We start from the raw sequence: 16882 nt of genomic DNA, 5'->3' as shown, positions 1-16882 counted from the left end.
GCCATTCAGTATTTGATTGTCATGGAGAATTTGTCGAGAAATTTACGTTACTTAAATTACAAATCACCCATTTATTATTTCTAAAGCCAAAATGCATTTGTCCATAATAATCAATGATTAACAAGTGCCGCGAGCTCTACGGTTATTATGTGTACTTTCTAAATTTCCCTTAAGGTTCTTCAATACACTAACAAAAAAAAATCATGTCCCAAAAGTAACAAAAAGTGACTGTCCTTACGGCGAAAATACGTCATTTCCTTCAATCAAACAAATAAGAAAATATGGGTTAAGATTACGTGTCAGTAGAAATAAATTCATCTTTTCTGATAGTTTTCAAGTCTTTTTCTAATTTGTTTTAATTATTTAAAGAAGTGAATGCTATGTTTATAAAAACTTCGGGAAACACAAGGATGTACGTACGTGTATCTCCGCTGTTCCGTTGTTGTTGTTGTCAAGAACCTAACCCGCCTCGGAAAAAATATAACTCCGATTATATTATCAATATCGCTGCATAGCCTTTCTAAGATAGGAAAGGCAATAATTTTCTTGTTTGGAATTTGCAGCTGTCATCTGAACTTTGTTTATGTCAAATGTAAAATATTCCCACCATACATGGAGAACTGTAATATTTCCGGTATTTGTTCAGATTGAAACTAAAATTGATGTTGTTAGATATGCCCTAAAGGGATAAAAAATGTAAAGTATTGCAAAGTGCTGTAAAGTTATTGACCATTTTGTGAGTGAGGGGAAAGGTGGGTATGGGGTTGGAATTTTTTTTTTTGGGGGGGGGAATGTTCAAGTTACTCATTTATTGAAAAAAAATCCCCCATATATTAACAAGACAGTTTTTTTTTTGTTCAAATAGAGATATTGATTTTGCTTGCTGCTTAAATGTTAATAAAAATATTGAACTTGCGAAGCAAACATTTTCATCGGGTCGACCCCCCCCCCAAAAAAAAAAAAAAAAAAAAAATCATTGTAACGTCCTTTAATATTTTTACGAGTCTCGCACAGACGGTACATATATAGTAAAGCTCACGGTGCTCGCTGATTTAGGCAATGTCTACCCAATATTAGAATTTGAATTTGATTTTGTGAAAAACTTCATGAACTTGACGAAGTTCGGGCGTGCTATAAATTAACCTGTGTACAGACTACAGTAACCGTGTGCGGATTTAATTTGTTGACACCTCCGTCAGAATTCCGCTTCAAGCATCATGGTAATATTGTCGTTGTATGTTTCTCTTCTTGGTATATAACTTCGCTTCTTCTCCGACAGATACCTACCAAGATGTCATTGTTTTCTCGTTGCACTTCTTTTTCAAGCATTCCGCCGTTGATCGTATTCACATACGGGCATTTTCGAGATTAAATCGTAAATTTAAAATGAAACTGAATTAAAATAGTTTGAAGAGAGTATTTCTTTGAATGATTTAATTAAAAAAACAATTTAAGAAATTATTTCTCAAGTGAAGTATTATTTAAAAAATATCATTTTAATGTCGACGAAGTCCTTTACGTAGCTCGATTTTGATTGGCAGATATATCCGGTCCTACTTAAATACGACTGCATACGCCTGTGGGAGAAAAGCATACGCCTGTAGCATTAATATTGTGTTTTATGTGGAAATAATATTATATTAGCTTAGTAAGTTGTATTTTGTTCAAATAAATTATCTTTCAGCAAATTATTTGTTGATGCGAAGTAGAACTAGCCGATGCAAATAACGATCTGATAGGCGTTCGACATTCGTGATTGCGCATGCGTAAATGTGTATTGAAATATAACATGTGGACATGTGGTTAACAAAGTTGACAAAAAACAAGCCGCCATGATACATGCATAATGCACACACTTCGATCATTTGAACTGGACATGTGGTTTACAAAGTTGACAAAAAATAAGCCGCCATGATACATGCATAATGCACACACTTCGATCATTTGAACTAGGAAAAAAACGAGAAATAATTGATGATAAAAGTCGACATGTTTGTTTATTAAACAACATTCTGACCTTTGAAATGTCGACAAGACGAGTTTTAACCAATTATTCTGACTTATTTTGAGAAAAAAACTAGGAATCGGGTGTACCCTATGAGCTTCCATAACTAATCGTGTGTAATCTGGTTATACCAGGAAGTAAAAAGATAACATTCCATACTAAACCAACAGGGCGTTTTCCTCGCTAACGTTCAAATAAGTTAACTTTGTGTTAATTGGGAATACTGACCAGTAAAGAGTAAGATTTACTTTTCCATTCAGCATTTACTTCAGTTCATTGTACCGTCTTCTTATATTGTCCGTATTTTATTATGTATGTCACCGTATAGATTGTAAAGGGGGGATGTATTTGATATAGTTATTATGTAGATCGTATGCATATATGATCCGTACTTGAATTTGATAGATTATTAGTTGTTTATAATCTAGAAGGGGGATGTTTTGTTTATATGTTATTTTTTAATATTTTGCCGATGTCCCGGCCCTTGTATTTTCATTTGTCGCAGGTCAAAATACAAGGGCCGGGACATCGGCAAAATATTTGTATTATGGCTGCATAAAAAGTCGTCCTGGTAATTTAACTTTATTCGTCTGAACGGCGACTTGCGTCCTCCGTCGACTATTGTGGAGTGAGCAAATTTTCAATTGTTATTGATTTTATAATATTTTGTTAGTAAGACATGCAGTGCCCGTGGCGCGGGAATGTCGATACTGTATAAAGTCAAAATATAGTTCATGTCGTATTGATTAAATGTACGTCATGATGATTACAAATACATGTACGTCATGATGAATATGAATGAATGACGAATGATATGATGAGTGATTGATAACATATAAACAAAACATCCCCCTTCTAGATTATAAACAACTAATAATCTATCAAATTCAAGTACGGATCATATATGCATACGATCTACATAATAACTATATCAAATACATCCCCCCTTTACAATCTATACGGTGACATCATAATTGTTGATAAATATGTCAAGGGTCAAACTTTAAGACTTAGACTAGTTTGTTTGTTTTTTGAAAACAGAATGAGGTCTGTCACATACAGTGTACACTCGTTAAATTCATGTATAACAATTATTTAATACATATATATTCAAGTACCAATCCACGTAGAATTCAGACACTGTCAATGGTAGACGTGATTCATGGTGTAGAATCAAAGTACTCATGTACTGAATCAATCTTTATCGATCGTTTTATCGTCTCAAATATTCGTCGTATTGCAAAAATATGGAATAAAGGGGAAGTACGGGAATCGAATTCAAACCTTAACATAAGCTTATTGTTATAAATGGTTAATATTAAATTCATCGTTCTATTTTTCTTAAATTCACCATTCTGATTATGAAAGATATTTAAAAATACACACACTAAAATGCATTATCATGCATCATAGTAGCGTGCCAGTTTGCCTAATGTTCAGGTTCGATATTGGTTTACATGGAACACTCCGATATAGCCCATAATTGAACTACAAACTACTAGTTGACCATTCCCAGTTTTTAAATTTTCAGGTCGAAATTCAGTTTATCGACCTCCAGGTCGAAACTGTCTGTTCAATAATTCAAATTTAAGGAGGTAGATATAGGCCTCAAGGCCTGCATAAGACAGTTTTCCCAATTAGTATTCGGCATACCTTTTATTATTCCTTTTCTATGATTGAAGACTATTTACAATCTCGCTGGGTTTTCATTTCTAGTTAAACATCAAATGGTTTATTATGCATTTAAAAATGAATAGGTAACTTGAATGTAGTCGTATGTAGTTCCCTTTTTCCCTTTAAATGTGGCTATTGTTAACTTATTCATTATTCTTATGTACGTTTAACTGAGCCACTTCACAACGTATATTATTTTCAAATAGTTTTTCCTTCCTACCCAAAACACAATTAATTGTTTGAACGGAGCGTCAGCGACCTACACAAATGTATGTAGAATGCAAGACCAGAACTATGAATGGCTAAAATATTTTGACGGAAGTAGACGATTGCACAAGTGCTCCGTCCATCATTGGCATAGCCTAAAATCCTATTAATTATAATGATTATTGGGACATGTTTCAATTTCTATATTAAAATAATGGATCTGGTTTGATTGGTTCTGTTATATTTCATTTCTTTCGATTTCGTTCTTCGTTTCGTTTGATGTTATATTGAGTTCGTTTCGGATTTTACAGGTACTTCTGATACTCCGTATTATGATTGAACCAGGAAGCTTTAACACAAACTGCAACAAGTAGCTATCTTACCGTGACTCAATGTCGCATTGTTTGGCAAACTATAACAAAATATTTCCTATAGAAATTTATACTTAATTAGTGACAAGAGGTGTCAAGTGGGGACAAGAAAGGCCAAGAATTCGAGAAATTAAAGCGACATTTTTTTTTTCATTTATAGGCAAAATAAAGTGACATAGGAAAAAATGAGATAAATTATTGAAAAAATGAGTTAATTATTTTTAGGAAAATTTAGGAAAAAAACGGAAGTCAACTGATACAAATTTAAAATTAAAAACAAACATCTTTTCAATTTGACCAATGAACCGTTTGAACAAATTAGATACTACAATTCATAAAGAAATACATCGATATATATTAGATTTGATTTGATGTGTTTTCAAATTGATAAAAGTATGGAAACATGTTTTATGTGAAATAACAAAAAGGAAATTGTTTGGAAACAATATTAAGTAGTATGATTAAAAGAAAGGATGATTTTTTTTCTTTAAAGAAAAATATAGCAACATGCATTGTTATAGAAGAACTTAGTATGAAGATATCAACTTTTTACTCTTTATTGTCCTAAACGTACACAGTGATACCAGGGCTGGGTTGAGCTCCCTTAAAAAACCCAGTATCACGTGCTGTCGGACCTGTCTTTATTCACCAAAGCAATCTCTTAATTTTATTTAATGACCAAATATGAATATTCATAACGCCTGAGTATATGAGACGTTTGGTTTTGTAAGATTACGTTTACTCAAACTTACTTTATCTTTCATGTCTAATATTGCTTTAATGTATTCATACTTAAACAATGGAAACTATTACCTAAAGCAATTAAATACATTTTACCAATCTCTATAAAGTGTCAGTTGTTTACAAAAATTATTAGTAAGACAATTAAGCAAGTACCAACGAATTCAAACCTATTTATTCTCCTGTCACAGATTATGTATTATTCAATATTACAAATATTTCTTTCTTTCGGCTAAATTTACAAATACATCAAGACATTATCAATTTACTTAAGCTAAAATGCAATTTTATTTATTTTTGATTTATTGCAGAATCATATAGAATTTTACTGCATCACAGTATATATACATATATATTTTTTCGCAAGCCACTGATACAAGGCGCATAGTTGTAATTAGTATTACCGGTAACTCGACATTGTATTAAATTTCTGACAACCTTGTTTTTTTTTTTTTTTTTTTTTTTTTTTTTAATATTTTCTTGTTTATATGTTAGCATTTAAATTTCATAAATAATTTCCTCTCACTGTTATCTTCATGATATATTTTTATATTCAATGAATTTTGATGACATATTTCGAATTCAGTAGTCACGGCCTTTTGGAATATCAATGGATCAACAGCAGGATATTTTTGTGTGATCATGACAAACATAATTTATTACTCATTTTCAAGACAACAAACTTAGTTAATATTAAGGTAGCCTTTATAGTTCAATTTTTTTAGCATTTTTTTTTATTTACTTTTCTGGGGGAGGGTATTCACAGTATTTCTAGTTGATCATATAAATTCACCAAAACATAAGGACAAGTTAAAAGGGCAACGGGCGCATCATGCACTTTAAAGCGCAGCTGTTTATATATTTTCCTTAATGAAAGAAAAAAATATGGCAAAATGCATTGTTATAGAAGAAATTAGTTCAAAATATATGATAAAATGGGTTATTATCTAGAGAGATATGAAAACTGCAAAAATAATACCAAGTTCAGCAATATGCCTTATTCTACAAAATGAGAGATGAATCTTTATAACATATTTTGAAGTCAGTTTTCCGGTAATTTTATTGATTTAACTCTTTCTTTTTTTTATTATTATTTTTCTTTAATGAAAAAAATCTTCATGAGGCTACTATCATTTTGGAAATATTTCAAACAACCTTTTATCTTCACATGTTTACCTGAAAAATATTCTTTTCCTGGTTTTTAAAAACAATATTTTCCTTTTTTTTTTTTTTTTTGTTTTGTTTTGTTTTGTTTTGTTTTGTTTGTTTGTTTGTTTGTTTTGTTTTTGTTTTGTTTTTTTTTTTTGCTTTAAATCAAACACATAAATAAACAATTGTATGTCTTTGTTTAAATGAAAACAAAATTTCCTTTGCGCTATTCCCCTTGTTGTTTCTTGTCGCTTTTTGTCACTTCTTGTCGTCAATTAGTGAGACTCGCTTGCTGACGTCATCATTGAAATAGAAACTCCGCGTCTGTCTGAAAGGCCCAGAACCACCGCTAATTTAAACCCCAGACTTTGTTGCATGTCTGTAAGTCATACAAACATATTGTCCCTCAATAACTGTGTTGATTTTCAAACTTGATATATACGGTTGTGCCAAATTAAGACATGACAGTAACCTTTTGGGATTCGGTGCAGGAGATATATTTTTGTTTTGACCACCACCGATCTCGAAAGGGATAAGACATGCCAGTACTTAAATTTGAGATTTCTGAGAGGTTTAACCTTACTCCTACAACGTAAGAAGTTTGAATTCCGTTTCCTCATACCCCAACTCTTCGGATGGCGCCAAGTCAGAAAATGGCTTGCCAGATAGCCTCTGGCATTGCTGGAGTAGCTTTAACCTGTGTAATCACAACTTTGGATTTTTTTTAACGGAAAACAAGGGCTTAATATACATGTACGCACAGTCATTTGAATATTAGTGACAAATAGCATGAAAAGAGTCAAATATTGCTATTTGTCGCTACAATTCAAACAACTGATGTCCGTATCTGCAAAGTCAGGTCAAGAAGCTTAGTGTTTTGACCACTTCGCTCCATGAGAGTTAACCCACTGTATGAATAGTAATTAAGGGAAGCAAGGTCCTAGCGGAAATCAAAAGAAAGTAATACAGTGATAAAGACAATACATGGAAAACACGTACCAAAAAAAAAACATGAAGTACATGTAAATAAAATAATACATACAAAGTAGGTTAAGCGTCCTCTGCTTTCTAGAAACACCCGCTGAATTGCTCAGAAAAAGACAAGTCCAGGGTAGAGAAAATAGGAAAGGTTTATATAAACTCATTCTAAAGTCGATAAAAAGAATTTGGTAACAAGCTTAATTCACCACCATCGAAACAAAACAAATAACCCAGTGCCAAATCACAAAATAATAGTTCAAGCTACGTTTCGCGGCTCAGCTGTATGTAACTGATTTTAACCTGAGTCCCGTGTAATCATAACTGGATTACTTTTTAAAACGAAGAACAGGGGCTTGATATACATGTATGTAACCAAAGTCAGATCTAGAGGATAATGTAACCCCCTACACTACGCTCCGTGATGGGTAACACACTGTATGTAAGGTCTAAACTCATTCAAAAGTCGATAAAAAAAAATGGCAATAAGATTAATCCCTTTACGGATTCGACGCTGGAGATATATTTTTTTTTTATCACCACCGTCAAAACAAAAAATATCCCAAGTGCCAAATCTCAAAAGGGATTATACTAAGCTATACAATTTTAAGAAGTGAAAAAAACAATAAATCCTATAGTTCTCTGTTTATTTATTTTACAGAAAAATGGCATCTGAAAGCTGCAGCATCTGCCTGTTACTAGAAAAGACCAGCACCCCTGAAGTATGGTGTCCACAATGTGAGGATTCCCTTTGTTCAACATGTAGTGAGCAACACAGAGTACAAAAAACAACAAGGGACCACAGCACCATATCTTATGAGGATTACCTAAAATTACCATCTTTTATCCACAAAATTCAACTCAACTGTGAAGAACACAAGCAAAAATATCAATTTTACTGTAGGTCTCACGATTGCCCCATTTGCAAAAAGTGTTTGCTGAAGTCACATAAAAAATGTGATGATACCCTAGATATAGATGATGTCATCCATAAAGTAAAATCTTCAGCAGTTTTTGAAGATATTTGGAGAGATATAAAATCAACTCAAGAAATCTTTGTAAAGGCGATCCGTCAAAGGGAAGAAAATATCAAAAACCTACAGGACAAAAAGGAAAAACTATCAACAGAGGTTAAAAAGAGAACACAAAGTCTTATTGATCAAATAAAGAAACTAGAAAACAAAACACTATCAGAGTTAGAGTCAGTTGTAAATGAAAATGTAAATGAAATCAAAGCCACCACAAAAATCCTGGAATCAAATAAAAGAAAACTTGGTGAATTATTGGAACAGGAGGAACTCATTAAGAACCACGCATCAAATTTCGAAACATTCATAGCAACAAAACAAATGGAGAGAGAAGTTGAAGAATCAGAAGAAATCTTACACAAATTATCTGAAAAAGGAGCCATGGATAATACAGACATAGAAATGAATGAAAACATCACAGCAGACGACACAATTTTTGGAATAAAAACTCTGTTTGACATTAAAGTATCAAGAGAAAAACAAACAACCTCCATATACATAAACAAACCAAACATGGGTCAGGCAGAGGTGAAGACAAGATTCCCCAGACAACTGACACTTAAACAACAGTTTACAGTAGATCGAGGTTTGTGTACTGGTTGTTGTACGCTGCCTAATGGACTCCTGGTGTTGACTGATTATGACAATGGTGTAGTAAACATACTACACAGTGATGGTCAACACAAATCATCAGTCAGATTTAATGGAGGATACGGAGCAGTATGGGATGTAACAGTCATCAATGAGAACCATGTTGCTGTTTCTAATCCTGGCCATAAAACAATCTCCATCATAGATGTAGACAGGAGTAAAATCATTAAAACACTTCAGATAAAGAGTTATGTCAGTGGAATTACACATAGTGATGGACATTTATACTTCTGTGTACCTGAGGTAGGAATCCGAAAAATTAATATAGATACAGAAAAAATAGACAAACTCCATGATGACCAGACTGTTGGTGGTTATTCATATATAGACACAGATGGCAACAGAATATGTTATACCTGTCCATACAACAACACAGTTACTGTCTTAGATTCTGATCTCAGAGTTATCTTTACATTCAAGGATCACAATACAATGTCATGTCCTCTTGGAATATCAATGGATGAACACCAGAATGTTTTTGTGTGTGATAATAACAAACATAATTTATTACTAATTTCAAGGGATGGAGATAAACATGAAGTTGTAGTCAGTCGAGGTGATGGGTTGTGTCGCCCTCAGTGTGTACATTATGATAAAGTGACCCATCTCCTCACTGTTGTTGATTGGAAGAATGTGGTCAGGATATTTACTGTATATTGACTTTTGATGGAGAACCAAAACTGAGATAAACAAATTATTGAGATTAATTCAATTTCAAGGTAAGAAAACATGTTTTATTTTTTATATGTATATGCCATTTTATTCATGTCGTTCTGTACTACAACTTTCATACAATTATTTTTCGTTCTTACCTCCGAGATCGAAATATTTCCATATTTATTTTTTATGAGAATTTTGCATTGAGCGTATTGTTTATCCGCCATCTTGTTTCTATGGATATTTTGAAATGTTCCCTATTATCTCACAATTGAAGAGTTGAAGTACCATGATTTCCCGCCACATATCTGGTTCCCTGCCAATTGAATACTATATGTGGTAAGTTATCTATTAGGTACCAGTTGTAACATTTTCTTTCGGAACTTCGGGTTTTTCTTTCATTAAATGTAAATAGCAGAAAAATGATATAAGATAATTAAAAAAAATAAAAACAGGCTGAGGTGAATTCGAGTATATAAGGTTTGTTTTTCTAAAGTAATTTTAATAATATCAGACATTTCCACCTTTTTTTTAATTGTCAGACATAAATAAACATACATTTGTTCATATGATAATTAACTTGATTAAAAGAAAAGAAACATGATTTAATTTTTGGACTTTATTTTCAAAAATCTTAACAATATTTGACAGAACTTTCTACTTTTATCTTGGCATAAGATTACAAAAATATGATAATTATTAATTTATTAAAAAATCTTTCAAATAGTACAGAAATTTCATATTGAGTACAGTGTAAAATAAATTTAATTTATATTTTTTTATCAATCAGTGTTGGTCTTCATCAAGATTGTCAAATACATGTACATGTATCTACATGTAGATGTGTCATCATTGAAAATAATTTTTGCCTTTTGTTGTATATATTTGCATTTTCATGTTTCTAAATAAATGAAATTTTCTCGTTTGAAAACTGAAGATAATTAAAATTAAAAATTTTAATACTAGTATTACTTTGTGTAAATATCTAACACCATTACAAGTTACAACATCAAAATATGAATGTGGTAAAAATTAAGTACATGTACATGTACTGTATTAGTGATTTATTCATACCCAGTATTTAGATGTAGGCCTTTAAAAACAACTTTCTTTAAAACAATAATTAAAAAAGTACAGTCAAGTAATGTACATGTAGCATTTTTTTAGTCATGGTTTGAATTAATTTAATAGAATTTTTTTTGGCAACATGTGATATCCTTATAAGTCTGCATTGCTTCAACTAAAATGAACATATTTTTTTTAAATGGTTGATTTATTTCAGAACTTTTATTGTTTTTTTTCTTGAAATATCAATTACATGTATATTATTGAAAGATGCTACTAAGGACATTAAATTACCCACAACAGTGATTACATGTACTTGCAACTTCAATAATTAAAAGAAATACATTTATCTCCAATTTATTGATTCACATGTAGGTACATGTACAGGGATTGACACTAACTTTTTTATCTTGGTTGCCACTCGGGCTCCTAAGTTAAAAAATCTAGGAGCCCAGAAAAAAAGTTAGGCGCCCAGAAAATTTTTCAGAATATTAGTTTAATGTGTAATTGTTTGAAAATACATTTCTTTTCAAGAGATTTTAAAAGTATTATGGAATAAACTACTTATTTCCCTGTCTTTACCATGGTCTTTACTAACTGGTATTTATTATTTGTATTTGTACACAAAAATCAACCAGTTGCGATTTCCGGTATGCCTAAAAACCGGAAAACAAACCTGACCACGTACCAAAATTACGGTCGCCACTCGGACGACAAACAATGGTTATTATCGTCGCCCAGCAAAAATTTAAGTCGCCACAGGCGACTGGGCGACTGTTAGTGTCAATCACTGCATGTATACATGTTGATTTTTAAGTCAGTTGTAAATATATATGTACATGTATGTGTATTTGATTTTATATATTTAGCACTAACAGGGGCGGAAGGAGAAATTATGAAAAAGGGGAGGGGTGCCAGGTTATTATCTGCTCATTAAGGTCCATAGATTACAAAAATTAATAATTATTTTGTGTGTGTGTGTGTGGGGGGGGGTTACACCTTGAACCCCTAGATCTGCCACTGTAATTATGTTAACACCTATATCTGTATTTTATAATTAGTTCAAACCTAATGAATGATTCATGTGAGGAACAATGCCAGTACATATTTTTATGACTAATAAGATTGTAACATGTATATGTACTTTGAATGGTGCATTTGGAATGATTTGGTGTTTTTTTTCTCTTGATGGACTAAGACAATAATAATTTATTAAACAAAGTCAGATATAAAGATAAATAATATTAGTTTAATCTATAATGATTTAATTTATCAGAAATCTTTATAACAATATCAGAAATTATCTTTTTTTTTTCTAAGAAATATTTTTCAGAAACATGTTTTAATTTATTGACTTGATTATCTTTAATAACTTTTTACTTTTCTATTTACATAAATGTAATACATTTTGCAATTAACTTAATTAAAAATCTTTAAAAGAAATAATACAAAATTAGTTTATATAGTAAAATGATTGATTTTTTTTGGATATTATTTCATATTTCTTTATTAATAAGTCTTGGTCTTCATCAAGTTTTTCAAATACATGTATCTAGATGTGTCATCAGTGAAAATCTGTTCACTTCATTGTTGTTGTACATGTTTATAGTTGTATTTATCCAGTGCCCGAAAAAAATTTTTTGGGCTAGTAAAAATTTGAAGTCACTGGCCCAAAATGATTATGACTTGCCCAATTTTTTTTGCCAAGCAATGAGTAGAGAATAAATGCAATTACTCGAACATGGTTGGCTACTTACGTGAAAGCAGAGATGACCAATAAGGCAATTGCATAGATACCAGAGATATAAGACCTGAATGATCCGAACTTGTAGTACAATCATTAAAAAAAACCTTTGATTGAACTAAGAAAGAAACAAGTTACAATTAATATTTTTTATTCCTCAATTAGTCCACAAAAGATACAGGTTAATTGAAAAATGTGCAGGGTGTTCTCTTCTCCTCTCTCTCCCTTTTTCTCTTTTCTCTATCCCCTTTTCTTTCTCTCTCTCCTGTCCACCTCTATCCCTCCCCCTCCCTTCCTTCCATCTCCCTCGATGTGCTGTCCTCCCCCTCATCAGTACACGCTACAACTCCGAAAAATGTAATCATAATATTTAGGGTTCTTACTTTGCATATTTTGACTGTTTCTTTTCATCGGCTGTCGATGTTCTCTTTAAAAAAGACCACGATTTGTCTATGCTCAATGTTTTACTACTTCGACATTGCCGCATTAAGTTAGCGGTTAAGATAAACCCCGATCGCTACGATAAAATCCGAAGTAGTCTGATTAATTATATCAACTGAGTTCCCATTGGTTTAAATTCTATTCTTAAACCAATCAGCGTGGCTGTTTTATCAGACGTTCGGGTATGCCATGCGAAAGGACTAAATACCAACAACTGGAAAAATAACCGCAGTAATTATTTTTTGACGATTTTTTATCAATCGCCCAGACAGTTTTTTTTGGGCCAGCTTTTCATCTACTTTTAGCACTTTTCAATCGCCCAGATAAGGTTTTAATCGCCACTGGCGAGTGGGCGAGTGGCTATTTCAGGCACTGTTATCATTTTCATGTTTCTATCTTTGATTTAGTCATACTCAAATGATTTAAGAAATATTTATTTGTTATTTGTCATGAATATCATATATACATGTACATGTATATTCTTTGAAAAGACTCTTTAAAACAATGAACATTTTAGGCACTGTAAACAAATAGTTATAACTTATTGTAGTTATAAATATTATGAATACATGTACATGTATGTATCCTTTTACTGACTATTTATAAAAACAATACTTTCAAAAAATTAAAATGAAACTGTAAAAGAAGTAGTTATGTAAAAACATGTACTATACTTTATTTTTATTTTTGTCCAGGATTTGAATTGTTTTACAAGACATTTCACCTTCAACTTTGACAACTTGTGATACCCTTGTACATGTACATGCAAGTCAAATTTATTTTTTTTTTAATTTAAATACATTTCTTCATGTAATGTACATTTATAAATCCATCTGAAGTTACATGTATATTCATTTTTTTTCTTGAAATTTGAAATATTTTTGACTTTAAGTAAATAAACTGGAAATTATTTTCACTAATTGTAAATACATGGAGATTTCTTCAATACTTACCATGTGTACAGTACATCATCTATGTTTAAATGTAATTTTTATCAGTATATAAATGTACATGGCATGAGTAGAATGCACATTTATTTATTTACAATATTTGTTTATTTTCTATTCTTATTTTTTTTGTAAATATATATGTTTCGTTTTCGTGTGTATGTACAATGTACTTCCAGAGTTGGATTGAAAAATTTTAAAAAAGGGGGGTCCCCCAAGAGCACTCAGGTCATTATTTGCTCATTGGATATTTTGAATGATGATACATGTAACACAAATTTTCTATCACCCCATGAACCCCCTGGATACCCACTGTAAATATGTTTACATCAATTATTTATAGTTCAATTCCACCTAAGTCTGACAATTTAATAGGAAATCTCAAGTGACTTGTTAACAAGGCTTTTTCCTGAGATGAATAAACCCAGTTTTTATTTTAGAACTAATAAGGCCTAGCCATATGGAATTACATGTTCATGTACATTGAATGGTAGAATGATTTGGAATTTATATTATGATACACTAGAAACAATATTCGTGTATCTACATGTAGATGGCCAAGGCATGGTGGAAGTTAGTTTTAAACGCTTAGTGAATTTGGATTTTCCGATAATGGGCGAATCCAACATATTTTATCATGATCAATATGGATATTAATGACAAACCTAATATTTAATGTCCATCAAAAATGTGACACATTCCAATAGAGTCTGTGGAATATGTTTTCATCTTCAGGACACAGTAAACATGAACTATTTAAAGATTGCGTATAGTTCAAGAGACTTTGCTGATTTACAGAGTGCTCTGCCAATAAAGATTATCGCATGAAAGGCAAACTATTTGGATTCTTTTTTTAAGATGGAATTATTTTTTTTCTAGTGAGAACTTCCATTTATGCAGAAATAAGCTATCAAAGGTTTTTCATGTATTATACATTGTGTCTTGATTATTTGTTTGAACTTGCACTTCAGCATGTTGAAGAGTGAAGTTAATAACACTTATAAAATACATGTACATGTAGTGTTCATTTGTAATTATTCATTCAGTTGTAGAGATATCCAAATTTAAAAACATTATTGGTAATTGGCTAAATTGGAAAACATTGTCATGAGGCAAAAAAAAATTATATGTCAATATTACTTGTTTTTTTATTTTAACACCACACCACAGTACACTTTAAAAGCATATAATTTTGGTAAGGTGAGTTATAATCTTAATGAAATGCACATAAAATGAACATTTCAAGGGCAGCTAATTCTGTCAAAAATTTATTTTTTCTTACATTCTCTTAAAAAATTATTCTGAACAGATGTAGAGATCAAAGTATAATCTTTTCAAATAAAGAAAGTATCCTTGAGTAAAATTATTCTGTCATATTTGTGGGTTATGGACATGCATTTTTCCTGATTTAAAACCTACACTTAATTATTTAGTATCAACAGAGATGCAGTTCAATAATGTTAATTCTTAAGTATATTGTATTACATTGTACAGGTAGTTCTAAGGGAGATAATCCATTTTTCTTCCATGTCAATGCTGTCCATCATTCATCAGTAGTAAAATTTTATTTCTGTGAACAAACGAGTTTGAATCATCAAGATGTTTTTCATAGTGGGGACTTTTATTTTTTTTATTTATTATTTTTTGCTTTGTTTGTTTTTTTGTTTTGTTTCATTTTTTTTTTCTTTGTTCTTTTTTTGTACAATTTATTACAATATTTTAAGAACATTTACCACTTAATTTTTTTGTATTTTTTTTTAATGCTATAGAAGTTAAAGTTCTAAAATTACTATTGCAATAACTTAATAATACATGTATGTCAATTTTGATCATGTGTAAATTAAATATGCTTTCAATTCAAAATTACTGGGAAACATTATCAAGCCATTGCAGTCCTCCATATTAGAAGAGAAGAGTTTTTGTTCCTGAGTTTTTTCAAGTATCCAGAATTTTACTTCTAATCCAAGCAAATTTGATATTTTTTTGTGTAAATTGTCATGTAATAGTATTCAGACTGCTGGTGTAAAAAAAAATAAAACATATTTTACGAAAATCTCTTTGTGTTTGCCCTTAAGGGCTAGTTTTAATGTCCTGGCCTGTCTCTGGCCATTTTCTGAAGATGTTCCCATGAGGGGTTAATTTTGCGCATTTCCAACACAATGGTATGACGCCATGTTATCTCTTCTTGGCTTTAGCTTTAGTGTCAATGGAAGGGCTGTTAAAGTGTGGTCTTGTTGATGTTTTGTCAAGATGTGCCCAATTTATCGCAACCATATGATGATATGTTTCATGCTTTCCTGATTTTATCTACTAAAGAGGTCATGTCTTCCTGATTGTATCTACTAAGGAGATCCATGTTGGAGGCCTTATTAAAGAGGGTTCCTTTCAATTTCACTAGTACAACATTTTACACAAGAAAAGTTTGAAACAGATAATTTACTGCGGTGGAATAATGGTATCACGCTGTCGTTAGTTCGTTATTGTTGTCTGCCATCAAATAATGGTATCATGCTGTCGTCAGTTTCGTCATTGTCGCCTGCGGTTGTATAATGGTATCATGCTATAGTCAGTTTTGTCATTGTTGTCTGCGATGGAATTATGACATCATGCTATCGTCATTGTTGACTGCAGTGGAATAATGATATGATGCTATAGTCAGTTTCGTCGTTGTTGTCTGGAGTGGAATAATGGTACTACGCTCTCATCAGTGTCGTCATTGTCGTCTGCGGTGGAATAATAGTATCACGCTTGTCGTCAGTTCATCATTGTTATCAGTATTTGAATAATGGTATCCTGCTGTCGTCAGTTTCGTCATTATCGTCTGCAGTGAAATAATGGTATCATGCTTTAGTCGGTTTCTTCATTGTTGTCTGTGGTGGAATAATGGTACCATGCTGTCGTCTGTGGTGGAATAATGGTTTAAACAATGGTCAGTTTCGTCATTGTCTGGTGGAATAATGGTACTACGCTTTCATCAGTGTCGTCATTGTCGTCTGTGATGGAGTAATGGTATCATGCTCTCGTCAGTTTCGTCATTGTTGTCTGCGGTGGAATAATGACATCATGCTATCGTCATTGTTGACTGCGGTGGAAAAATGATATCATGCTATAGTCAGTTTCATCATTGTTGACTGCAGTGGAATAATGGTATCATGGTGTCGTCAGTTGTCGTCTGTAGATTTTTTGTGTTAGTATACATTGAGTGTATCAATTTTCATGAAATT

At 31.8% G+C, this 16882-nt stretch overlaps 1 protein-coding gene across 2 annotated transcripts; it reads left to right on the top strand.

The window, feature by feature from the left end:
* Positions 1–2131: 2131 nt before the first annotated feature.
* LOC148597616 (uncharacterized) lies at positions 2132–15711 on the top strand. 2 transcript variants are annotated; one of them, XM_088563461.1, is made up of 2 exons: positions 2132–2242; positions 7787–15711. In XM_088563461.1, exon 2 carries the CDS (start codon positions 7791–7793, stop codon positions 9462–9464), a length of 1674 nt encoding a protein of 557 aa, XP_088419587.1. In that variant the 5' UTR covers positions 2132–2242; positions 7787–7790; the 3' UTR covers positions 9465–15711. The 2 variants fall into 2 exon arrangements, with proteins under 2 accessions (XP_088419587.1, XP_088419589.1); XM_088563463.1 differs by lacking the exon at positions 2132–2242 and adding an exon at positions 6339–6528.
* The last annotated feature ends 1171 nt before the right edge of the window (positions 15712–16882 follow it).

The sequence above is a fragment of the Perna viridis genome, chromosome 15 (assembly GCF_037379345.1).
Source record: "Perna viridis isolate PV_CMFRI_1.1 ecotype Kerala chromosome 15, ASM3737934v1, whole genome shotgun sequence".
NCBI lineage: Eukaryota > Metazoa > Mollusca > Bivalvia > Mytilida > Mytilidae > Perna > Perna viridis.
The sequence above is the reverse complement of the archived record's forward strand: the minus strand, read 5'-3'. Positions and strand labels throughout refer to the sequence as shown.